This window comes from Brienomyrus brachyistius, chromosome 1 (genome assembly GCF_023856365.1).
Source record: "Brienomyrus brachyistius isolate T26 chromosome 1, BBRACH_0.4, whole genome shotgun sequence".
NCBI lineage: Eukaryota > Metazoa > Chordata > Actinopteri > Osteoglossiformes > Mormyridae > Brienomyrus > Brienomyrus brachyistius.
In genome coordinates this window covers 45,834,961-45,862,409 of record NC_064533.1, presented here as the reverse complement: position 1 = coordinate 45,862,409, position 27,449 = coordinate 45,834,961, and the positions used below count along the sequence as shown (strand labels likewise).

Below are 27,449 nucleotides of genomic sequence, written 5' to 3'. Positions count from 1 at the left end.
TATAGTTCACGGCTGATATAGTGTTAGGGCATCAAATTTGCAAATTGCCAAGATGCATCTAAGACCCTCTGAAGCAATTTGCCTCAGCAGTCTCCAGGGATCAGCACCCTTAGTCTTCTGATGAATTGCAATGATATAAAACACATTATACAAATTATTTGTAGAGTTTTTTCCATTTACCAGTGACGTGAAAGGTAGGCGAACACAGAACATTGCACGTGTTCTTTATTGCAGCCCTTACTCAACTGACATTCTTGCTAGGGCAGATGTTGTGAAGGTGTGTAATTTGCATTTTAGAAATGGTCTCTGAGGGTGGAGGATGTGTGGTTTGTCTCCTACAGGCTGCACGTGTCAAGATCCAGAGTTTAGAGGTGAATGTGGAGAACTTCATGTTGCGGGAGAGCAAAATGAAGCACCTGATTCGCTCTCTGGAGCAGGAGAAGGCGTCGTACCAAAGGACCATTGAGCGCATGAGTGGCACGCTGCCCCTAGACGTGCTGTCGGATGTGGAGCTGATCCAGATCAAGCCTGGCTCCAACGGCAAAACCAAAAAGCCATGATGCCTTGGAGCAACCATCCACTGTTAACTCTCCTAACTGGATACACCAAACAGGAATATTGAGGAGGGGGGGCAGTTTTGCTAATGGTAATGTTAATAGCTTGAGCCTTGAGACATTTTAAGAAGCACAGTTTTACGGGCCAATGTAGGATCCACGCTACGGTTTTGGTGGTAAGATTGTGCACGATTAAAGCGATGGAGCCCAAGATCTGTCTTCTGCAATGCATCTGGGATTGGGGGAAGCCCTTCTGCCTTCTGGTGTGGTGATGTATTCGTCTACAGATGAGGGTTCCCTGTCGCTAGGGCTCCTCTACTAGAGACGTCCGTGTCTTTCTTTGTGTGCTTTGCTCAGGCCACGATTCCGGTACCTTTACAGTTATCCTACCACTTGTAACGGTAGTAATCAGGGACACCAATAACTGCGTGCTCATTCTGTTGGCTTTACTGCAAGAAGAATATATAGTTTTGTCTACATTACTTTGAAAATACTTGAAAATTTAGATGAACGTCCGCTTTTTCTGAAGGACACAACATCTACAGCTTGTATTGGGTCACCTTCGACTTTTTCTCTAGACTTTGCACGTAACGTTTGGGTGCCTTAAATTACAAGTCATGACATATCTGACTTGTTCGGTGAAAGAACCAAATATTTACCAGTTCTGCAATTCACAGGATGTGCTTCACCCAGATTTTTTGCAGGATGTGAGCCTGTCTGCCAGTTGGTTTCCTGTGCAATTGACCGAGATGCCAACGAGGTCGGCAGGCTGCTAGTCATCCTTTCACTTGTTACTCTCAAGCTGTTCTCTCGGCGTCGATGGGGTCTTATTCCAGTTTCCCTTTCCTTACGCAAATCCTGATGCCGAGGAGCGAGGAGTTCGTGCCTGATACCAATGGCATTTCTCATCATCTTTCTTTATTTTCAGTCTGGTATTCTTCTGACCCCTCAGTCAGCATTTCGAGTGCGTTCGTGAGAAAAGACACACAGGAAGTAGGGTGGGGAGACGGACCGTGTCGGCAGTCTGGCTCGGGTGAAGGAGGGGCCCAGTTCCGCATGTGGAAATGGCTGATACGAGTCTGATTGTCTGCCCACTTACAAACAGTATAAAACAGTTTGAGGCTTACCACCCCGCAACTGAGGTGTGCCATGTCTCTAAAATAAATCTTTTTACGTATATTTTCCTATGCTGTTTTATCTAAGGTGTATTTTCTATCTTTAGAAATGTTGTGTTTGTAAATAATCTGCGCGGGTGGGATTTTCAAGATTGATTTTTTTTTTTTTTTGATAATGGGGCACGAGATTGTTTTTGCAAAATGGTGTCAGTGGTGTAACGATTGTGATAAAGCTTGGTCAAAATGAAAGGACTGTGTTGCACCTACAATGCATGATAATTCCTTGCATTTGTGAGGTTTTGGGTTGTTTACCCGCTCTAGTAATACTGGAGTAATATTGATTGATTTTTGCCCAAGGACATTACACAACTGTAAAAGAAAAAAAAAATACAATTCCCATCTTTACTGCAGAAAACAAACTTGTTTTATTTGACTTTGAAACATATAATTGGAACACAAGCTGTCTTCATAAACCCTAATAATAAAATACTTAGAAATGGCATTTGAATAATAGCTGATTTGCAGGCTTATCTTGTGTATTCTGCACCAGTAATAGAATAGGCAGGTTTGTTGATCATATTCGCCGGAGTTAAATGATATTTTGCGTGTCGCGGGGAGCATGCAGTGCGTCATGGTGACTCACAACTCCAGGGGTGTTGGTTAAGAATTGGCCTCAGTTATCTGTGTGTGCCGTTCCCCTTGTGCTTGTGTGTGTGTTTCCTGCAGGTATTTAACTTTCCCTCCAACAGTCCAGCTTTTGCTCAGTGAATATCTGAACATGGATCCTTGTGTATCCATCCTGAGCAGTGCCCTATGACGGACCGGTACCCAGTCCAGGGCGTAGAATCTGCATCCCTTCCGATTCCCCTGATAGACTCTGGATCGGCATGATCTGATAGGTGGGTGGATGAGTGCCTGGAGGAGAAAGGAAATTGTTAAATCTATTTCATAAAATGTTAAGTTTTGCCTTTGCGGTATTAAGTAGCAACTGACCAAACTGAATCGTCATATGAATTCTTGGACATCGTACTCGAACAAATAATAGTATAGACATATTTTTTGATGTAGATTCCTAATTTCAGAGCTATTCTGCCATATGCTGACCCTTCACTCTCGCAGGACTGGCTCATTCATCAGTTTTCTTTACTTGCGTCACAGCAGTATTTCCTTCTTTGTTTTAAAGACACACTTTGTCACAAACTTTAGATTACTGTCTGCTTTAATTGGAGCAGAAAGTTCTTGGCTAGACTTTGTTTCCTCCATGAGGTGCAGTCGCTGTTGATTAATTGCATAGGCTTGTTCGCTCATTTAGTTCCCCTCCAAATGTATGATTTTGACATCAAGTGCCAAAGTCCGCATCCTCGAAGATGTTTCCTCTTTGATACCGTTGAGAGGCCCGGCGCCAAAGTGTTGGAGCTCATTCATCCAACCTGCTGCTGGAAGTTTTGATTTCTGCTTGTAGTCTGCTCCTGTGCATTATGTAGTGCAACAAACCGGAGTTTAATGATTCACTGGTGCTACGCTTTTGACACGTCCGTGTGTTATGTACAGGAAGACTCACCAGTCAGAGAAGTTGTCAGACAACAAATAAAGCTGAAATTCACTGCCTCTGATTTTATTGTCTTGTTTTTCTTGCCACCTCCATACTTAAACCCTTGCGACATTTAAATCCAAGGTGTGTAAGGTAAGACTGAATCACAATCGGAGTCAAATCAGAAACTCGTCTAGTTTAATGCTATTTGTTGAATGCATTCAGGTCGCCTGTTAAATTACTGATTTTGACAAGCGACAGGGTTTGCCACAGACCACAATAACACGGCTGCATGTATCTGATAGACACACTTGCATATGTTAAATTCAAAAGTCAGAAATTTCCAGTGACCTCAGACATATAGTTTCAGACTCTGGTGCAGCTTTGCATCCAGTTTGACCTTTATGGTGCCGAGTCCCCAAGTCAGGTGTTGGGAGGAGCTTGTAAATGAGCCAGATTGCTCAGAAGCGAACGCCTGCGATGGCACATAGGGTGGGGGCCATTGCGGTTTGGCTTGCTGATGTGCTCGATGTGGTAGGTGGTGCTCGTTTTGGGACGTGGAACGGGGGCTGCGGAGAAAGGCAGACTTCAGGTCTGAGATCGTTCCTGAGGTTGGGAGGCAGGGGACGGTATTGGGGCATGGGGGGGGGGGGGGCAACAAGCCCTTCATCAGCGCTGCCTGCTTTTCGCTCAGCCTTTCCCTTTAACTCCTGGCCCATCCTCCTGAAATCGGGCTGCTTGCGTAAGTGTTAGTTGTGTGGCTGCGGGGGGCTGCTGCCACTGGAAGGGGGTGGGGGGGGGGACATGGGAGCCGGCAGACCCTGCGCCTAGAGGGGCCGTTCCATGGGTGGGGGGTGGGATGGGATTGGAGGGGGTGAGCGAAGGAGAGTTCCTCCCGCCTTATAAGGTGATTCCCACCGCTCAGCTTTCGCTGGAGCGCGCTGGTATCTGTGGACTGGAAGCGGACACTGTGGAACAAGCTAGGCGTCGGCTTCCAGGCCCACAGGGGAAGAGGGGAAAGAATGGCCGCATCGTAAAATTCAAATGTACAGTTGTGATTTTAAAATTTCCTTTTTAAAACTTAAATAAGACAAATGATCAGGTATTAATTTCAGTTTCTTTGGGTTTTGATTAGCTATGCACATACAGTATAGCGTGCAATCCACGTTCCCCTCCCGTGCACATTCCTGTCACCGGAACGGCTTCCAGTGTTCAGTTGTCAAGTAACATCGTACAACAGAAAGTTAGTTGTTGGGATATATAGAATTTATTCCTTTTTATGGTTTTTTTTTTTAAATTGGAAGAGGTGACTGGGTTGGGAAGACTACGTCATGACAACGCAGAAGTATGAATAATATAAGGACATAAATACTGGTTGCGTAAGTGCTGTGTGTCTCGGCGCGTGTAGGGCCAGATGCAGTCGCACATTATGGGTAAAGTGCTGGCAATGAATGTGAGTCATTCGTATGAGCAGGTTACACGCTGCAGGATGAGATGGACGCCTGAAGGAGGTCATGGGGCAGTAGGCAGAGATGGAGGTGGAATTCTTTCATGGCACAGGCTCGGCAGGGATGGGGGTGTCGGGGGGCTCTGTGGGGCAGCCCGCCTTATGCTGCTGCGGCCTTCCATCCACATCCCTTGTAAGTATGATGCCAGAACTGATTGTTTTGCTTTTGTACTAACTATTCAGGCATTGTACTGTTATTTGTATTATATGACTTAATAATAATGATAATTTATGCAGCATTTTTTATATATGAAATCCAGCTCAGTCCTTATGGGATTAAAAAAGAAACATAGATGGAGAAGATGTATAAAATACACAACTAAGATACAGATTAAACAAAGTGTAGAAAGACGTAATGAGAATGTAAAAAATAAGCAAATTTAGTAAGTTTGAAAACATAAAGCAAGAAATGAGCTCGGTTAAGTACTAATAAGGAATAAATCTTTTTCGTTTTTGAGGTGTTTTGGATTTATTAATGAATTATTGGAATGAGTGGGTGATAAATTATGAAACTTTTTTTTTAATTGCAGTTTTTACAAGAATAAAGGAATTCTTTGGTTTTCACATATGCCAACTTTTGTCTCATGCAAGATACATGAGGGTGAAGCATAGATTCAGATTATAGATTATAACGGTACGTGAGGACTAAACCTGGATGGATGGATGGATGAATGGAAATTTATAACATGATAGTCGAGGGCTAAACTAGGAGGATGGATAGAAATTCATAGCATGGTGATTGACTGAACTCTTATTAGGAGAGTTTTTGTAATTTCATTTTCATGAGAGAGTGTTGCAGGACAACAAAGTCAGTGTTGGTCAGCTGACCATCTCCCTTGAGATGACCAAGGCCACAGCCCATCCTTCCCAGTCACATTCCTTCACTACCGTGGACAGCTCTGAATAAAGGGTTAATAACCAATTTAAGAGGTAATTTCAGAGACTTAAGACCACCCATTTAACTGCAGGACAATCCCCTATAGAACACAGTACTTTAGCAAAACCTTATGGAAAATAAAGACCTACATCATTACTCAACCCCCTGAATTTCCCTCTGGGATCAATAAAGATCTGCTAATCTAATCCAATCTAATCTAATCGAATCGAATGGCACCTTATATAGACCAGATGCGGGGCTGCCTTTTCCTTGAGGTATATGACAGGGCAGGGCAAAGTTATTCAATTAGGAACAATGAACAGATAACTACCGCAGACACAATCGTGCCTTAATGCTTCCGCTTTGGACCGATTTCTAGTTTCTGAATTTTGGCTGTGAGGTCATTACACATTATTTTCAATTAATACTATTAAGGTAATCCAAGCTCATTGCTGCCATGACACTATGGTTTTAGATCACTATAACTAAATTGTATTTATTTTATTGGAAGTCTAAGGATTACCCACAGTCAGTCCACGTTTTTGCTCCCTTCCAAACAGTGCACGTTTTTACTCCCTCCCAGCTCCCTGCCAGACAGTGCGTGTTTTTGCTCCCTGCCAGACAGTGCAGGTTTTTGCTCCCTCCTAGCTCCATAATGGGTTGGGAAACACTAAACCACACTAATCCTAACACCAATGCAAATGCGGTTTGGATGGATGAGAGATTGCAACCCTTGGAAATAACAGAGCCCAAATTGCATCCATTAATTTTCTTGTTGATATTTGGTAGGTTAATATCAAGAAACTTCAGGGATCAATGGGGTCTGGCAAGGGGAGGTTTAATACAAGCACAAGGACCACAAACTGGGACTTAATGGAGCTGGATGGGTAGCAGGGGATATGATGGAGGCTTTGAGATAGGGAGGGTGGGCACTGTGTTGGGGTTTGGAAGGCTTTCGTGTATAAGGGCAGGCAGCCAGGTGGTGTTTAGCTAAAAGGATGGCTGCAAACCAGTGAGCGACTGGTGGAACCTGGAGCCAATCCAGAATCGCCGTTGGAAGCCTGAAGATGGACTGCTCCAGGGCCCTCTGATCCACGATGTTCTCTGCTGTTTGCAATGAAGTTGCAGCCGCCTGCAGCTTAAGGAATGTTTAGCTTATGGAAATGCATGCTCTCACAGCTGAGTCCGACACCCCCCCGTTCTGACCTTCCTCAGGGGCTCCTGGTCCACAGGGAGCTACACCCTTGGCTTTACCAACCGATATTTGTCAGTTTGAGCGATATTGTCCAACACAGTAACAGTTATATAGGATGACTCAATGGGCTTTGTTATTCTAACCTTGAAATACTGAACGCAACTGAATAGAAGGACATAGTACATTAATTAGCTGCAAATGCTTTTATCCAAATGGACATAACAGTTGGATATAAGTGGCCAAAATTGTCGAAACACCTAACATTTTTGGCATTACTTTAAGTTACTACATGAATATTGGCGATAATGTTTATAAACAATCAAAGACTCTAACAAATATCATACTTTGGACAACGAAATAAGTAACTGGGGCAGCAGTTGATTAAAGTATGGCAATCTGTAAAAATTTGGAGTGTTTCCACAATTTTGACCACTGGTGGATATCCTTATTTTAGAACTGGATTCATCTAATTCACTTTGGAAGCCCCCCTGAGAATTAAACGTACATTGTTTTTAAATTCTTTTGGTTCCTGAGCCACTACCTCACTGCCCATTAATGCGATTATTCCATCCAGACATACGCACGCACACCATGCAAGCCCAGACCTTTTTGCCTGTAGGCTGTCTGCAATCTGGATTCTTAGCTCAACCCCCCTTGGAGCCTGGACCTCAGTCCATATTCCCCCAAGTCTGACTGCATGCCAAGCCTACCTGCTCTGTTTTTGAGTGGCCCACATCCCATGTAAGAGAGAAACAAACACAGAGAGCTTCAGGTGCTCACTCAGTCGCACTAACTTCTGCTCTTCCCACCACTTATTTAGTCTCAGGTGGCTGCCTGTGATCTTTCCCGGGGAGTCGTCGGCATTTTCAAAATGGCCGCTTTTAGTTTCTCATACTGCCGGTCTCTGCTGTTTTAGCCCCCATGTGTGATTCGGAACCAGCCGAATAGAGCTGAATTCAGCTCTAGAGTTTTCTCCACACTCTATTACTTCTGTTCTCTGTAGGGAAATTGCTGAATGTTGTCTTGACAAATCTAAATGGATAATATCAGTCACAGTGATTCTCATGTGTAAATGCGTCGCATCCAACTCATATCAAACAAAATGCGTTCTGATGAAGTGTATTATGAGTCCATTAAGATACTGCAAGGTTAGTGGCAAGGTGAGTCGTCTTCTCATCCCGAAATAAGTGACAATTTTAAACAAATCAGTGTATCTGGACTGATATCAGAGGTGAGCGTGGTGGTCATGGGTGAGCAAGCAGAGCAAATGTTCACCAGGGACTGCCAGTGAGTTTATGGGATCAAGTAGGTTGTTCATGGTAGATTTCACCATGCGGGGCTAACCTCCATCTGGATTCATGACCAAAGGCTGTGACCAGCCCTCTGTAGCGTGATCTGCTTCATTGATATCTGCAACATGGGTCAAGGGACTCCAGCACTGTAAGCTTTTCATGAAAAATACTTAGCAAACAACATTATTATTGTTATTATTTTGTTATATCAACATCATCATCAGCAACAACAGTAATATAGCTAATAATCATTATAACCATGATGACTTGCATTGCAGCAATAGCTGTTTGTCTTATTTATTGTACATCATTAGTAGCTTGTCCCTCTTAGTGACCTTATTCTTATTCTTATTCTGTGCCCCTATCGGTTAGCATGTCGAGATGCTTTGGCCTGTTTTCGCTTGGGCGTGGCACATCGACGCTTGCTGATTGGCCGGCCCTGTCATCTGTGCAGTCCAGCTGCTGCTCCCCAGAGCTGCACACAGGGCCGCATTGTGCTGAGCACAGAGAGATGGCAGCCAGCTGTGCTGAGTTAGCCTAGGGCACACCCTCAGTTCCTGGCAAACAAATCAGCCTCCCCACCCCCCAAACACACATGCACCCGCACACGTGGCACCCTACTCATCTAACTCTTGACACCACACCCTCTATTAATGGAAAACAGCCCCTCCCCAATCCCCCTGCTACCCTCCCCTCTCGCCGGCCCGAGCACCGAGCCTGGTCACGTGTCTGTTCACAGACATGGATACAACAAAATGCACAGAGGACTGCAGAAACCCAGCAGAAGGCCAATAAGGAGCGAAGGTCCTTTTTGGGATCTGCTGATGATGTAAGCCTAAGGGAGAGGAAGGAAAGAATTTCACTGGCTTATCACCCAACACATATGAACTTCAGTTGAGTCACAAGTTTTATGGCGGTACAAGGTACTGGTGAATTTCTTTCATTCCGTCATGTCTCCTTCTTTATTTCACTGAAAGAATACTTCAGCCTTTAACTTATATTCTAATTATCTTTTATTTTTATTCTGCTACTCCCCCACACACATTTTTACTTTATTTAATTAATCCATACTCTCTCTTTGGCTCAGTCATAGAAGCAAACCAGGCTTTCATTTCACTGCAAGTCGTACCAGTATATCTGCGCGTATCACAAATGAAATCTTGACTCTCTTGGGGGAAATTATGTTAAAGGACTAGATTTTATCACTATTTTATGAATGTTAATCATCTTAAGTAAGACTTCCAGTTCAATCGGTTCCTGTTCAGACTCTCACCAGTAGAAGAATGAAGTTAGAGCGACAGAATCCGCGTTAAGTACCTACCAACCACAGCTCTGAAATTTGAACAGTAATTCTGAAATTCAAACTGGCGACCTCTTTAGTCTGACTCTGCAACCACCATGGATTCTTCAGAACACTGGGGGACTTTTTTGGGGACTTTTAGCCTCCTGTTGTATCTCCTGGTTTTGAGAGATCATCCAGGCCTTTGCTGTTTCAATGTGAACCACTGCGTAGGCAGCAGTCAGTCTCTATAATCCAAAAAGCAAATGACTTCCTTTTCATTGCATTTAAAACCATAATTTATCGACTGAATCATAATGCCTTTACATTGTCAAAATGTTGACAATGTTGACTTCGTTGCGTCAACGTTGGGATTATGAAAAGTGTCGATTTTCATACGAAAAAATAACTCGATTTTGATGGTAAGCTTTGGTAATTAGTGTGCGGATGAAATTATTTCAGGCTATGCTTGACTTTTCAGTTCATTCACTCTTCATTGTAACTTTTAGTTTCCATAGACTGTGGAAAACACATTAGATACAATGCAGTGTAATTTACATTTTACTGACAGAATTATTTTGCGTTTCATGAATGTTCTTCATAAATGTGACCACCTTTTTCATGTGGAGTTTTAGTGTTATTTTTACTGCACATGTTTATAGAAACTGCTCACATGAAGTTTGTCTACAAAAATGATATACCCCATCACTCTTAGATAAAGCTAATGATTTGCGCACATTTGGGTGGGTCCTGAGTTCTAGCAGAACACAATAAAAGTCCGTGTGGAAATGATCATGATTAAAGGCCAGGTACAACTATCAATCCAGAGGAAACAAGAGTTCAAACCAGATAATGCTTTTCTCGCAATTCAGAAAAAGAAACTGCCTGCATGAATCAACAAACACCACTAATTAATGGAAAACCAATGACTGCCTTGCCTGTATAAAACCCTGATCTAGAAATTATAAACACTGTAGTTTAAATGAGTAAATGTCTGGCATGGATCTCTAAGTGGGTAGATTTAATTTATGTGCATCAAAAAGAGAGAGGAAAGATCAGCTCCGGAGATGAGGTAGTGTGTGTGTTGGCTTTTTTTAATGAGTGCGTATCCCAGCCCACTGGAACAAGAGAAACTGTGAGACTGTCGGCTCAGTGGGCTGTGGATGTGGAAATTGAATGGGGCCTTTCAGTTCTGCTGCTCGTCTCCCTGGGGGTGAGAGACCGGTTGCCATGGTTATCCCGGACTCCTGCAGCTAATGGGTGGGAGTTGTGTAGCTCTGGCAACCTGGCCTGTTCAAGGCGATATATGATCACAGTGCCGGAGGTGTGGCAGCAACGTTCGCGGACACTAGAGGTCACAGACGTTGCCGTGGTGAAACGATAAAGGGGCCTCCTCCTCCCTGCTTCTTTACATCAGTGGTTGCATGGAAGATAGGAGCACTTATCACAGGGGAAGCAGGCTAATTGCATCTGTGTTACCAGCCTTTCATTTATCTGAACGCCCACAGAAACACCTTGCTCTTCAGACTGTATTTTTTTTGTAAAGCCAGGAACACATGTGGGAGAAGAAAAAAAAAACCCATTGTTTTCACAATTTTAAACTTTAATATTGGCAGAGTGAGGATTTGGTTTCCAGTTCATCCAATTTCAAGTATTTTTTATTTGTTCTTTTCAGACCAAATTGTAATATTATAAAATCGGCTTCTGCAGAAATTCTCCGAAACGCAGACCCAGTTCTGTCAAGAGTCTGATATGCTGGCTACAGGTTACAAATGCTTTCTGCTTACTGCCATGTTTGTGAGAAGGAAAAGGAGCAGACAAACAAAATAATGCAGAAGTAGGGTTTTTATATATCAAATTCAGACAAAGGCCACATTACAGGGAAGCATCAAGGGTCAAGAAAAACTCAACAAGAATATCCCATTCTTCTGAGAGGATGTTGTCCAGTACCTCATTGTCTAACCTCTATGGAAACCACCGGCAAAGGCATCTCTCCGGACAATTCCACAGATTCCACAAATGCTTTACATACTTTAGCTCTGTTGTTTATGAAATGTGAGGAAAGAAGTACACTAAACTTCTTGGTCCTCAAACTACTTATCAACAAACAAATTCACCGGGGCTACCATTCAAACTGGTGCATCGTTAATATTATAGCATATTACAGCTTTTGGGAGATACCAAAGCATACTGTATGAGGGGGGGTGACGAGATAATGCAGTGGGTAGCTTCAGCGTTGTGTGTGGAGTTTGCGTGTTCTCCCTGTGTCACGTATTTTATCTCCCACAATCTAAAAACGTGGAGTTAATCTATTTGGTCTCTGTAAATTACCCACTGTGTGTGACTATGTGCATGGGTGTACTCTGTGATTGATCCCATCCAGGGTGTACCCCATCTTTGTGCCCTATTTTTCTTGGGATAGACCCCCCCCCCCCTTCAGGATAAGCAATTGGATGATGGATGGATACCATTGATACCCGCACAATTAATTGAAGCTCAATTCTACTTACACAAAAATGTCCTGATGAAAACTGATTGGTTCAGAGAGATAGCCAATCAGACTGTAGATGAGGTGAGTCCAAGCAACTAAAGGAGATGGAACCAACCAATCAGATATTTTGGTCCTGCCTCCTCCAATTGCTTGGACCCAGTTCCTCTACAATCTGATTGGTTATCATTTTACCTTCTGCCCTTAAATCATTTTGCGCAAGTAAAATTCCCATGAGCTAAAGTAAAACACATTCCCTTTGAAGACTACTTAAGGCTTTGGGAGACACAAAAAGGTCACACACACACACACACACACACACACTACCGGTATCATGCTTAGGAAAGTCGTGGTTCTGTGCTCACCGTTCATCCTGTCTTTCACTGTCTAGAAGAAAAACTTCTGCCCACCACTTGTACCCACCACACACATGATTTTGGCATGTGTTACAAGCAACTTGTTTATAGCAACCTAACCATGGCAAGCCACTGCGTGAGGTTCCCCTCTGACGGTTTCTGCTGACAAAGGACCTTCAGACCCACACTGATGTCTGTAATCATTCACCCATGGCTCTGCCATTTCCTTGCAGTCCAAACCATCATGCTTTTCAGTTTGACACCTCCACCCACTGTTGCTGTTCTATAGGGACATTTCTCCTTCTTTTTCCCAAGATTACAATGGCCTTGAATGTGACATGAAAGCAGCTTCTGCGGCCTTTGTCACTGAGACACTTGGCAGCACCAACAATTGCCCCCAGATAAAAGCCACTGAATTCTCCCCTTTCAAAAAATGCTCGGCCATAATACCAGACTTGAGAATGTCAACAATTGGTCCACTTAAATGTACATGACAAGAGGACTGCGGGAATGAGATCTGAGTCATTTTCGATCCATGGAAGTACTTGCAGGAGAGATGCAATGAAAATAGCAGCATTTCCTTTTTGTCAGTTTCCTGTTAGTTCTAAACAGAATTTTGAATACTGAATTGCATCACAGAAAGCCCTTAAAATGGTGAACCATGTCCAGTCATGCTCAACTGAGCTGGAAATTGCTCTATATATTATGATAAATTTTATGAACATACATTTAGTTTGGCATCACTGTAGGAGACTGTAGATTTCCTGGTGCTGGTATGATGGAAGTTCGGTCGGCACATGCATAGTCAGCTGAAGATAAGATATTAAGAAGTTCAATGTACCCTTTTCCACATTCATTAATATGCAGTCTTAATGTGGTTGAAAATTGCATGAATTTGGAAGACACTATTTTGCTCATATGCAAATGGAGACGTAATATAAGAATTACAAATGCAACGCTGCATTGGTTCTTGGCTTCTGATTCATCGGAGCTGAATTGGATGTGGGTGGCAGGGCGTCTCTGCGGCGTTTGCTCTCCTATGCTGTGGTTTGAATCCCACCTCTGTTCTAGGTGGAGTTTGCATTTTCTCCCCAAGTAGGCGAGGCCTTCCTCCTACTGTCCAAGGGCATGCAGTTAGGCTAATTAATAGCTCTAAATGGCCCAGAGTGTGTGTATGTACCCTGTGATGGACTGGCATCCCACCCATGGTGGACCCTGCCTTGTGCCCAGTGCTGCCTGGAACAGTCTCCAGTACCACACCCTTGTCTAGGATTAGTGCTTGGAAGCTGGATGGATGAACTGAATGCTTACTGAAAGCTAGAGAATATTTTTGAAATGTAGGGAAGACATATTTCTACTTCTTAAAAATAATACCTTTTTCAAGTATAGGCTACTCATAACTTATGATCTGTATTTACTTACGTTTATCTAGCGCCTCTAAACTAATTATTAATTAATGCTTTCTTAGCCGTTCCTGCCCGCTAAACAGTTAATTTAGAAAAGGTGATGCTGAAGACTGTACTTTTCAGTAGCACAAATGAAAGAAATCAGATTTCTCATTTATTGTTTTAATAGCCATTAAGCACTTATAATTATGTGCGAACAATAAATATTAGTCAGACACTGTTAAATTTGCTTATTGAGAACTTTTACACAAAGTGACTTACATGTCACGCAGTTTCAGCTTTCCATGTGGAAATGCATCAATTCAAAGCTGTTTTAACTACTTTTCACAAAGATACCAGAGCATGAACCTCTCTGGGACCTTTGCCTGGAACCTGTTATGCTCAGTCACCTACAGCATTATTTCGAAGCGGACAAAATGACTGCTTGGAACGATACCCAACATATGGTACACAGTGGGTCCCCACGACTCTGGTTGCGATTTATTTGAGTTGGACAGTGCTTGGAGTAGGTTATGCTTGTAAATGAATCCAGCATAGATCGCAATGACAGTCAGTCTGGGAAATTTCATAAATAACCTGAAAGTCGAGATGCAAACGATGAATTTAATAGTTGTTGTCTTTATTATATGTATACATCAGTGCTGTGTGGTGTGGTGCTAGATTAAATAAAGATAATACTGGGGTCTGCACTCCAGAAGTTCTTAATGTCCAGTGGAATTATTGGCAGTCGAAAAGGAACAGAATCTGCTTAAACAAAGTGTCACTCCTGAACTTCTGTGTATGCTAGAAAACAGAGCTTCCTTTACTGAATGGTATCGCTGGCAAGCGCTTTTCCAGAGACATACAACATTATTGATGATGTTTTAGATGTCTATCTTAGCATCGCTTTAATTTTAGAGCAGTACTAAGTTGCTTGCGTTTTTGTCCCAGAACACATCCTCTTGATTCTGCGCCAACAGCTATCCTGTTTTTTTGTCGTCGTCCTAGCAAAGCACATATCTTGGCTTCTGCTCCGACTGAAATCCTACCTTTCAGTAAAGCTGACCCCCCATTGGCAGTAAAGAACTTGGCTACAGCAATGACAAAATCTACCACTGTTTGGACTTGGCCAACATGCCCTTGAAATATGTCTTTTTTTCACATAAATGCTGACTTGCTTCTAAGTGAAGCTTGTCTCACCAAAAGGCAAAACTGTAGATTTTTACTGACCAGACAGAAGCAATAGCGAAGACGACAGAGAGAAAAACATGATCGCAAGATGTGTCTAAGCTTGCCAAGAGCTAGTAATGGACAAAACAGAGAATTGGGTTTGCCCCAGTAGTCACTATGCATGCTGGAATATTAACATTGGAATGGGTTAAGCGAGGAAGAAGACGCAGAGAACACAAACTGCTCAAACAGAATGGCTGCTTCAAGATTCTTGCTGGTGCTTGAGGTCAGAGCTGGCCAATCAGAGAGCGAGGGGAATTTGCAAGGCATCTCCCATTGCTCCTCAACCAAGCGCTCGGCCAAAGTGTTATGTAATTCGTCAGACTTCATAGGTTGCTGCAATATTTCAGCTTAAAAACCTTAAAAATTGTCACAAACTTGCAGTTTTTGTCAAAAAAAGGATGAATAAGCATAAATCAAGCTTGAGTCAACGTTAACTTTGTAGGACAGCATGTACGACATGAGGATGGCAATACTGCAGAAAAACCACATACAAACACATATTCATTCATGTTTGAAATCTCTTTCCGTTTGTTTTTTAGCCATACTTCAGTTTCACCTTAATCATCAAGAAACAAGATGAATCATCGGGGGAAAAAAGTAAAATGTAAAGAGTACTTTTAAATAAAATTTATTTAAATATATTCACAGAATAAAGTGTTAATTACCTTATTCATTTTAGCTTATTATTTAGTAATAATTTTGTTAGTGTTTAGTTAAATAAATTATGTTTCACTTAATCAGAATCATGCATTCAATGGATAACATTTTTATGAATTGTATTTTATTATTGAACTGTGTATTTAGAAGTGTTTTTTTTTCCCCCAGTGATATAATGCTTTTAGCATCTGTAAAAAGGACATTGGCAGTCACAGGAAATACAAACCTTCTGTGGAGTTGGACTGGAGCTTGGCGATAGATTTGAAAAAGGACGGCTGAAATGCTAAAAGCCGTCTTCAGGCACAGGACGTCGAAGTAACCCGACGCAGTCCGGCGCAGACCGAAGCCAATGGAAACATGGCACTTGTTTGTAAGGTACGGCGCGAGCTTCCATAACCCCAGCAACTCCCTCACATCACTGGCTTCAGGTTCTCACCAGCTGGCTGGGCTTCCTTGACTCCTTGCCACTGCATGCTCTCATTGTCCAAGCATTTAAAAATCCACAATGAAATGGCTTTAATTTCATCGCCATTTACTAGTCTGCTCTACGGTCTGTGGAGTACTCAGGGTCTACACCCAGACTGCACACATTTTATAAACAAGTATTGCAGTCAAACCAGTGCTCCCCACAGAAGTACCCATTAATCAATGTATGCTTCCCTTGGGTATCATTCTGGTTAGTTATAGTGTGTTTAGGGCTGCTTTTCCAGTTAATTCGTACAGAAGAGCGTACCTAAGCATTCAATATCAAATTAGCATTTTTAAAATACATTTTCAGTGATTACCACAGTCAAACACTCTTACATTTCCCTAAAACATCTGCCTCTATATGGTTTATTAATATACATTTAAAGAGGCTGTGTACATACAGTGTAATTACTACTGCAGGTTTTGTGCATACTTCATCATACTGCTGAAAGGTCTTCAGTGTACAGTGAAAGGTCCTCAGCGTACAGTGAAAGGTCCTCAGCATACAGTGAAAGGTCCTCAGCAGTCAGTGTTGGTTTTGCATGCCTGCTATCACTGATGCTATGTTGTACAGTGCATCCAAGGGTCGGCGGTTCGAATACTACCTATGCTGTGGAGTCTGCATGCTGTCCATGTATTCTTGGGTGCAGGAGAGGCAAGGCGAGCAACAGCCTGGGGCCCTGAGCTGGGAGGGACCCCGGGGGGGGGGGGGGGGGGGGGGGGAGAGAATTACATTGTTTACTTTGTTAAATTGTTTTGTAATTTTTTGTAAAAGTGAAACTGAAGGGCTTTTGTTTATTAAATTCTGTTTGTTGATATTATTATTTTAGAATTCACGCTAAAATAACGGTAATAAAGTTTACCGTATGAGTGAGAGAGCCTCAGGAGCTGCTCTGCCTCGGGCCCCCAGGAGCTGCTCTGCCTCGGGCCCCCAGGAGCTGCTCTGCCTCGGGCCCCCAGACTCCCTAGAATCACCTCTGCCTGTGATGCACCCATTTCCTCTGGGTACTCCAGCTTCCTCCCTCAGTCCAAAGACATGCAGTTAAGATAATTGGGATCTCTAAATAGCCCATAGTGTATATGTGTTTGTGCCCTGTAATAAGCTGACATCCTGTGCAGGGTGTCCCCAGTGTTGCGTCCTGTGCTGCCTGGGTAGGCTCCAGGCCTCCCTGCAACCCTGAACAGGAAAAGTGGCTGGAAGATGGATGAATTTCTGTAGTAAAAACCTTACTGAATAGCAATACTTTATCACAGATCATAGACAGACACTGTGTACCCAGATTCACTCATTAAAATAAAGGATTTGTTATAGTTTGCTTGATGGCACATCGTGTTTCTGTTATTCTAAATGCAAAAGATGTTTCCTATGGAATTTTTCATGTAATAAACAAAACGTATATGTATTATCATGTAATCAATTATGTGTATCATTAAATATGTAAAGTTTATGTGAATCGACACATACTGCAAGAAATGAAAGCCCCCCGACTGGTCATTCTGCACTGTCTATTGCTGTAGTTACAGTTATTTGTATGTTTTTTTTTTTTAAACCAAGTATTCATTTTTTGCTTTGAATTTCCAAAGGCATTATCTTTTAGTTATCTGGATGGATATCTGTCTATGTCTGCCTGGGAATAAGCAATGTATCTCATTTAATAAATGAAACGGAATTTTATTATGTTGAACACACGATATGTTTACATTTGTCTTCGTCACAAAATAAGATGCTATAAAATAAATGATTGAAATAATTGTCTAATTAAGAGCATCACAAACCTGGACATTGACCTTGAAAGCCTTTCTCTAGCCTTCCTAGAGAGAACACAATAGAGTATACACTGTTAATCAGTGCTTTCAGAGTTGTCATTACAAATCAATAATCTGTATCAGAAATTCATATTACTTGTCTTTATCCATCATTATATAGAGCAAACGTTCCGTAGAATGAAGTCCCCAGCATCTATTATTCTTGTATTAGTTTGTATTGGAATATTAATCTTATCTCGTCCACTAAAAAGGCATGAATTGTCTATATGAAACTCTATCTCTTCATTGGAAATTGTATGACAAGCCCCCTGCCTAATCTAAAAAGTGAGAGATTTTCATTATGTCATCAGTTTTCGTCAATTTATGCTTTAAGACACAATGCATTAATGTGTTAGGATATTTCCGTAAAAGGACAAGTGTTCTGTGACGTATAGCTGATTGAATTAGGTGATGTTTGCATGTATGTACGAACGTATTCAGGTGCACCGCTACAGATTTTGGGCCCCATGACAGTAGAATGTTTTGGGCCCCCAACGTAGTGCAGTCCAATTACAGCACATTCCAAATGTTTTACGCCCCCTGTCAATCAGGGGCCCTTGGAATCATCCTAACCCCCCACTCCCCCTTTAGGGCACCCCAAATGTAAATATGTATGTATGATAAGATAAAATAATAAAAATATAAACGGCCAGCCAGAAATGTGTTGTTTTATGTGCTGCTTTATTTGGACGTGGTGCAGAGTAAAAGTGAAGCCATGTCTGTCCATGCTGACAGCACCTCCCACAGAAACCCTACATTCCAGCAGCCCGAAGGTTTATGGGATTGTTCTGGCAGTACATGACCGGGGTCTGCAAAAAAAAAATAAAAAATTTGTGGGATGATGTTTCCCAGGGAATAACCTCCATGTCTTAAAAAAAAACACGCCACAACTGCGTTTTGGGGTTTTCTTAGCCCTGAGATGCACAGCTCACGCAACGCACACATGCGCTGTGATGCCAGCATAAGATGATTGCCGTTTTCCTGTAATAGTGCAGCACATGTGAACAGTTTAAGGCAGAAGCAGGTACATTTTTCTATAAAGTTCATTGATTTCGCATTTTACTCAACGTCATTGAACAGAATAATCTTATATTTCGTTTTCAAGTATATTTTAAGAAACAGAGAAATAACAAACGTAAAGAGAATAAATATAAAGGATGTAACTTACCATAAATTCTATTTACTACAAAACAACTTAGGCCTAACTCAGTACATTTAATTTTACTTACAATGCAAGCGAACTTTTATAATGGTCTTATACTGTATGAAAAAGATGAGTATGATGATTGAAATTCAATATGCATTTCTTCACTGGAATCCCATTTTTCAACTATACGATCTTTTGCTTACTTTTTAGATGGTTATCTTTATGACAATGTATAATGTTTTATGCTGTTAAGGAAAAGCTACTTTTTCAGGGGATAAAGATATTAAATAAATAACATATGAAAGTACGTATGGAAAACTTCCTTTACGATTGAACTGGTTTAAAAATACTCTCTCTCTCTCTCTCTCTCTCTCTCTCTCTCTCTCTCTCTCTATATATATATATATATATATATATATATATATATATATATATATATATATATATATATATGATTATTTTGCAAAAAGAACCGAATCTAAGTTATTCATCATTTTAATTATCATTAAAAAAATACCAATAATAAAATTAAAAGCTAAGAATCTTCATTCATTAATTATATAATACATTGCATTTCTTAAGAAACTGAATCTCATCTGTTGGCATCTTCAGAAGTTGACATTCTGCAATACGTCACACGAACGGGGGTCTGTTTGATTTCGATTAATTAAGGTTTTGGTATCAAAGCCATTCATCCTACATGGTGAATGTCTGAGAGGCGTGCAGCTGATACGTGTCTGTCCATTAGGCCTGCTTGTGATAAGGGTATTTACCCAAAGTGTAAGGGAAAAGGCCGTGCATTTCTTGCAAGGCTGAGAAGCGAGCCAGATGCTGCACACCTTCGCCCACGCCCACCCACATGGGAGCACCCAGATTATGTGCTGTGCTGCGCTCGGCTAGATAAAGAAAATCACATTTGGTGTGGGAGTATGCGGGAGTCGCTTTCGAGGACGGCCCCGGTGTTTCGCTCGCCACACACTTCACTGCCATTGGTTAATTAATCATCTCGTACTGCCTGACGGTGCATAGCAATGAGCTGCATTATAATAATCATAGAGACCCAGCTTAGGTCTGCTAAACACTTTGCATATACGGTTTACTCCGCATATACTTAGTACTTAGGGTATTCAATTACTCATTGACTGTTCAGAGCATCTGACTTAACCCCTGCACCAATATTGACTGTTGTAACGTTTTATTGTCATAGAGTTACACACATATTACACAGATTACACTAGTGGCTTCCAAAGCCCAAACAATCGAAATGTAAACTAAACAATATGCACGAGAGGTAAATGATGTACAAAAGAAGTAACATGCATAACGTAAACAATATGCAACTTATTAAAGAAACAGAGACCCTGTGTACTAGCGTTACATAGTGCTTTAGTGACAAGTGACTTTGTCATGTTATATATTGCACATATTTGCATATTGCACAATGGATTTTTGCGAAAGCGAAATGGTCTATTATAATACTTAGGTGAGAATCCAATAATAACACATTGTGGTTTCTCAGCCTTTCGTTGCCGCAGTGTCTAAAACTGCACTCTAATAAGTAAACGACCTTACTGTTCCTAAACAATATCAATTAAGCGTTCTCTAGCTCGCAAAACATTCCATTCACTGTGGCTAAGTTTTTCCAGCTTGCTGGCGGCCTCGCGGCACCGTGTCCGCGTTATTACTGTCGGCGCGCGGCTCGGCGCGCGACACAGCGCGCGCTTTCTTCTGTCAAACACGCGCCGACTTATTCCGGGGAGTCGCTGCAGCGGCCGGGCTGCCTGGTCCTCGTGGGCCCGTGCGCCGCTTCCTCTCCAATAGCTTTGAACGGTGACCGCGGCCCTGGCACTAAAGACGGACTTTAGACAGTGATGCTCTGCATTATTAAGGAAGAAGAACCAAGTGAATGCAGCAGCCAAACTGCTGGATGAAACCCTACACCCAAATCCAGGCTTTGGGCACTGGCAGAAACAAAAGCTTATTGCTCTTCCGACTCCTGTGTACTCTGTATATATATATATATATATATATATATATATATATATATATATATATATATATATATATATATATATATATATATATTACACACGCAAACCGTCTGGCTAAGCACAGAGATAATCAATATGAAACATCTGGAGTCAAATGGGGTAGATTTTGTTTCTTTTCTCTCTTTTTTTGCTTGCAGTGAGTGATTTTTGTTGAAATTCGCCTTGACAAACTGAGACAGGCTTGGTCTGGGTTGCTAGGGAGCAAGAGAAAACGTTCGCCTCGCTCAAGGCGAGGACCACATGCGGCGGAGTGTAAAACTGACTGCGGGCAACCAGTCGAACGGTATATTTTAAATCCCCGTGCAGTCGGCGAGGGGGGAAAATTAACATCGCAATCTGAATAATAAATACATCAGCCTGTCCCTCCCCCTTCCGTAAGATGCCACACGTTTTTTTCTCTCTCTCGACATCATAATTGACCCATAATTTCTGTAAATGGACATGCAAATGAGTGATCGTAAATCACAATAATTTTAAAGATTAATTCCTGCGGCTGAGGAGCTTTGCCAAAGTTTAAGGCCCAGCCCGGCGACTGCAGAGGGCGAGATGTGAACGCAACAGTCAGACAATAGCGAGATGGGCGGTAGAAGCTGCTTCTAAAAGTAGGATGGTGCGCATGAGGCAGCCTGGTGGACAGGAGAGCAGAGCGCTGTGCTGGCATCCCAGAAACCAGCGAGACCGTGGGGCTTGAGAGGCAGCCAAAGCTGCATCCCACCGAAGGGCAACTGGAGAAGGTGGGGGTGGATCAGCGGAGCATGGCCCCCACAGGGCAGGTGCGTGTGTGTGTGTGTGTGTGTGTGCGCGCAGAAGTTCAGGGCAGGCAGCCATTACATCTGTGCCGTTTCAGGCTGGCCTGGATCCTGAACGGAATCGGTGTGTATGCGCATACACGTGTGCGTAAGTTCATTTCACACGCTTTAGGCGCGTTCGTAATTAGTTTCTCAGTAAATATTAGTCTGTTTGTTTTGCATATTATCCACCTATTCCACTTCATTATTCAAGTCTGCTTTTCGATATAGGGTGCAAGAGAGAGTTGAATACTGGGGGGACACCGCACAATAATTTAAATACAAAGGTCTTTTTTGAGGGGGTGACATGTTCCCTACCCATTGCTCCTGCGCTCCTGCCAGTCTATATAAAATACTATCTTCTGTAGATACTTTAATATGTTAGATATTATAAGTATATATAAATGTGTCTATCTGATGTTTTGGGTGGATTACATCAGGAACCCAAAAACTGTTATAAGTATTGAAGGAAATACATTGTATGACAGTGGGCGTTGGACTGGCTCAGTTAGCTGTTGAGGTCATTGCTTTGGAGAAACGGGGACTGTCTCTTTAAGAGCGATGCAGCTGGGAAGCTTTCGCTTCGTCCCCTGCAGGTTCCCGGCTCTCCCCGGCTCCACCTGGCTGCTCGCAGCCACTCAGCGCTGTGCCACTCCGCAGGGTGTGGGCAGCCTTGGGCGCTGACAGAGCTCCCAGCAGGTATCGCTCTCTGCGAGGACCTTCACTGGATGTTACTCCAGCTTGGAGCGAAGCAACCCCCACGCTATTACCCGTCGGTGATCACCTCTGCCAGCTTCGCATCACAGGAAGCCTTTAAAACTCCCCTTTTGCTTTTGAGATCTCAGGCAGGGATTCATTGCTTTAAAACTGTCATAAGCAGTCTCTTCTATGGATCTGTCTAATTGAGAAATTCCGAATCATGTTTGCTGGTATAGTAGCTGGCTAATCATATGCTTGAGGTCACCAAAACTTGGACGCAATCTGGAGATTTGATGCCTGTCCACTGCAGGGCAAACACACACATAATTATTCACCCTGACAGTGTTTACGCTTAAGTAAAATTAAATGTTAATGATATTTGAAGTGGCATGGTTGGTAGTTGGTGTTTAATAATAGGGACAGTAAAGTGAGCATTTCACGTCTGAATACTCTGTTTAATATTATGTTAATAGTGGCTGTAAGGGTAGCAGGTCAGCGGCAGATGTGACACCCTGCATGGAAACAGCAGCTGCCTGTCCTGCGCGCGTGTTAATGTCCTGCTAAGTCAGGTGCAAAGATGCGCGCGGATAAACCCCCCATCTCCGAACCTCGCGAGTGAGCACGATTATTCGGCCCTTTCTAACACTTAGATAATTGTCACCGAAAGCGGACCCGTCATTAATCAGGTTCATATTGTTTGGTGCTATGCAAAACCTCGCTGAACCCAGGCTAGCTGTATTAGGTCCTGAGTGCACATATGGAACAATGGAAAAATGAGGTAATGAAGCCTTTGACTTGCCGCGCACCGCACTCCTTTTAGAGCTAATTGGGAAAAACCTAGAGGGCACTAATTTAAGCACCGCACCGAGTAAATGTAGTGCAACCAAGTATGAAGGGTGAATCAATTCATTACATCTCCACTCTTTCTTCTCCTCTAACAAGTCAGTCTGTTCGGCCTAAGATAAATGCCAGTGACTACCGGTATCAATTTCTTTATTAAGTGGGAATTGGCATCATTAACACCTGCTTGTTCTTTTTTTTTTTTTTTTTCTTTTTTTTTTGGGGGGGAGAGAATTTTTCTTTTAAAAGTGCATTAATACTGAGATTGATACAATTATTTTGCAAGTGTCATACCCCATTTGCATGGCATTATATATGTTTTAACTTCCCCTTCTATTTGGTGATTTGATAGCAACAATAAAACGAGATTTAAAATAGGTTTAAGTGCCAAATCAACACTGGATTGCCATAGTCCCATATCTGTATAAACGTACAGTAAAGGCAGCTTAATATTACGGATGTTGTAATGCCAAAAAAGCATTCACTGGGAATCTTTCACTCGAGATAAAAAAAATCATGACCTGCATATACACTTAGGTTGTGTTAAGAGTAATACTCCTGCGTTATGGTCGTTCTGTCGCTGCCTGCGGGTCGCTCGCTCCGTAGACCCCTGTCGGAGCTAGCTGGAGGAGGAGAGGCGGTCTGGGTATATCACCTCCTACGTGACAAGCCCATGGGTGGATGAGCACAGACCTAGAGGACGGGTCTTAACTGGAATTATCCCCTGCCAAGGCCACTGATTTGAGCTGGCACGCCAGACTTCCGGAAACAGGAGGCGTTGTTGTGGAAAAAAACGAAGAAAGGAAATGGGAAAGAGCGACCGATGTCTCTGGCCAAATCTGTGGAACTGCTGTACGTGTCTTTGTAAAAAAAAAAAAAAATAATAAATCAGTCAGCCCCGCCATACTAGGCGGCAACCGTGTACAGGGACACTTTTGTTCTGTGGTGTTGAAGATGCAGCTCCACCATCTGCCTCCTCCCTGTAACTCCGCCTCGGGCTACCCCGGGGGAAATAGCTGTGGATAAGTTATTCAATTAGAGGGGCATTATTGGCTTGCTAGCGCAGGCAACCGAGTTGATGATGCTGTGATTATCCCACCCTGCATTCCGTCATGTCCACGGTAACCTGGCCTCTTCTCCCCGAGCTCTTGTCGCCTGGGAGAGAAGCTCTCTTTAGATGGGAGGTAAAGGCTGAGCTGGGGGGGGGGGGGAGGTGGGGGTCGGGGATTGGGGGGGGGGGGGGATAGATGGCAATCCGTTGGAGATGCCCGACTGATTTCAATCGAACTTCCCTAGCAGTAGTCACAGATCGCACACTCCTACTGAGAGTAGAAAAATGAGAGAATGAGAAAGTAAAGTAAATGAAAAGGAAGTCATGAGAGGAGAAGAAAAAACCTGAAGGAGTCTAAATGCAAATCATTAATTTGGTTGTCATATATTTGCAACTTATAACAGACTGGCTGTATCAAACAAATGCATTGTCCTTTGTTTCATTAAAGTAAGGGATGTATAACTTATAATAATAATAATAATGTAACACTGTGGATTTTAAGCAAATAAAGAGCTGGAATCCAGTTCTTTTGAAGCACAAACACTCAACTGGCTTAACCCTGATTTATGGACTAATTAAACATTAAAGGGTCTGAATGACAGGAAATGTGATTTATGAAATGTTATTCATATGATAATGTTCATTTGGTCAGTGAATGTGTCATAACAAAAGCACAAGCGCACAGAGGAAAAGGCGCGGGTTTCAGTTCGAGCCGCATTGCATTGGTCTCCTCTCCAGCCACGAACGCTAAATTAATCTTCCCAATGCAAACGACGGCTGCCCAGCAGGAAGAAGGCTTGGTGCCTCATCTGTTGTGCAGAGAATACAAATAGGTCAGCGTTGTATAGGAGGGACACCCTGGTTGTGAAGCCCTGCCAGATGAATTCCTCAGTCAGGCTTGATGTTAAGGGCCATCTGGTGTAAATGCTGGGAAGTCGAGCACAGGGCTGGCAGCTCCCTCTTTAGAGAACCCCCCAGGCTCAGAGCCACACCTGAACCCCCTCAGCCCATGCCCCCCTCATAGACCTGTCACTTGTGCTCCTTCAGGCCCCTCCACCACGGTATCCTGGGCCATGGTGAGCGGCATTGTTCAGCGGTCAGAAGTCTGCGTCGTGTGACTAGTGCTTGAAGATCACCACGGCCCTGCAATATGGCAACAGATGGGCGGGTTAGATGTTTGTCATGGAGAAGTGCAAGGATCACGATGGTTTTTACATGCGAGTCTGGAGACCGGGGCATCTCCAGAGATGGCTGCAGCCATTGCCGGGGACTCGCACGCTTTTACAGAGTAGAAACAGGTGAAAACTGGCAAGGCAAAGTGCATCTTTATTATGTTTTAAAAAAAAATTTGGCCCAATGTTGATCCATAATTCTGTCTGGTTTTCTGGCACATGTGATCCCAATTCTGGCAAAACTGGCCAAAAGCTTTTCAAGTGACTCAACACAGAATGCAGTGCAAACTTGACGAAGTGAAGATAGGTGCGAACATGGTGATGCAGATGTCTGTCTCTTGTGAGTGAAGCGTTCCTTTAGGCAATTCACATTAGCTTTCACACTAGTATCTTAACAGGTTGAAGGCTCCCCCCCAGGCTAACAACATATTCCTGAATTTTATTTGAATCTGGCAAATATAAACCTAAATCACTGAATTTATTATTAATATTTGTATACTAAGGGACTATAACCATCGTCATTATTGTCATTACAATGGTACTAAACTAGTTCTCGTAATGTTCTTCATCCTACCTTCTTTTGAGTCACATGCATCAGAACAGCTTGCACGAATTTAAAGATTTCAACCAGCCTTGAATAGTCTGAGACTTCGATTTTTAATCTTTAATCTCTCCTGAGATCAGGATACATGCAAAGAGGATGTGTTCCATCTCGTCACTTGACACAAATCTGCATCCCGTAGGCTGCGAAATTTTATTGCTTTTTTTGTTAATATGACAAATATTTACATAAATATCGTTCTGTGAAATATGGATTTAACAGCCCTGATCTAATTGTTATTAAAACAACTCACTGACAAATATGGAATGTTCTTGAGTAGATATTTTACCGCCACCTTTCCCATTGTCAAATTTCACCACACATCCGTTGCTACAATAATTTCAACCGGTACCAGCAAATTACTGTGACCCCTTTAATCTGGACTATGACGAGGGCCCCCTTCACTTCTCCATAGTCCCTTTAAAATCAGAAAAGTAGCTAGAGAAAGCAATGCTGTTGCCATGGCTACCTGCTGGCAGCCTCCTCGGTGTATTGAAAGCCCCCACAATGAACGGCACTGGCTGTTCCCTACCCAAGCCTGGGTGGGAGGGGGTGGGGCTGCTAGGGAACAAGGAAAGGTCTCTCTACCACCCAAGAGATGAAGCCAAGGCTGCTGGCTGGTAAAAGACAAACAGAAAGCAAAACAGAAACTCAATGTTATCTGCACACATGGACTTTACACGGGAGCTTTTTGGTGCGCTCATTGATTGATTAGGGCCCCCCCCCTCATGTCTGCACAGAAACTGTTAATATGTAATCAGTTGTACTTTGCGTTCTGCGGGTGCAACTAGATTTTTTTTTTGTATTACTTACCATTTTATAGGTTATGTAAGACTACAACAGTAAATCTTTCTGCAATCTTTTCTTTTTTTACGCAAAATGTGCTGCGATCGCATTGAGATCATGTCTGCAAATTGATAGCGTTAAGAGCATTTCGCATTTCCAGATCACAAAAGGTGCATGAAGAAATGTGCCAGTTATCAGTGATTGTGCCCTTATTTGGATTCCCTCGGAAAGGAAAGGCGATGCAGGTAATAGATACTTCGGAGCAGTACGTGATACGGGGCCAGCATTACTGCAACACATAAGTCTTCTTGTTGCAATCGATATTATTCTAAACCACAATGTAGATGCGGTGTGGATGCAGATGTAGAAATAGCAGGTGTGTACGCCTGATAATTTAATTTTATTTTCTCAGTGATCCTCTTTGTTTTGGAGAGACCGGGCAGGCAGCAGGAAGCACGTTTGCGGGGCTATGCAGGGGAAGACAGTTGCTAGTGAGCACAGACGCACACCGGTCATGTTGCAAGCTCTGCCCCACCCCCCCAGGCCACCCTCCCCCCACGGAGACTAGCTG

The 27,449-nt window shown here is 42.7% G+C and overlaps 1 protein-coding gene and 1 long non-coding RNA gene across 7 annotated transcripts in view; both read left to right on the top strand.

The window, feature by feature from the left end:
- The window catches only part of tbc1d4 (TBC1 domain family, member 4), a 35,419-nt gene extending 32,137 nt beyond the window's left edge, over positions 1-3,282 (top strand). For all 6 annotated transcript variants that reach the window (XM_049024016.1, XM_049024023.1, XM_049024008.1 and 3 more), the window contains one exon: positions 342-3,282. In XM_049024016.1, coding sequence (XP_048879973.1) covers positions 342-560 — 219 coding nt within the window. In that variant the 3' untranslated portion in view covers positions 561-3,282. The remainder of the gene's footprint in view (positions 1-341) is intronic.
- A 5,543-nt stretch (positions 3,283-8,825) lies between these two features.
- LOC125748244 (uncharacterized) lies at positions 8,826-16,567 on the top strand. Its single transcript, XR_007399500.1, has 3 exons — positions 8,826-8,994; positions 15,352-15,416; positions 15,638-16,567. It is a non-coding gene; the product is annotated as an uncharacterized LOC125748244 (long non-coding RNA).
- The last annotated feature ends 10,882 nt before the right edge of the window (positions 16,568-27,449 follow it).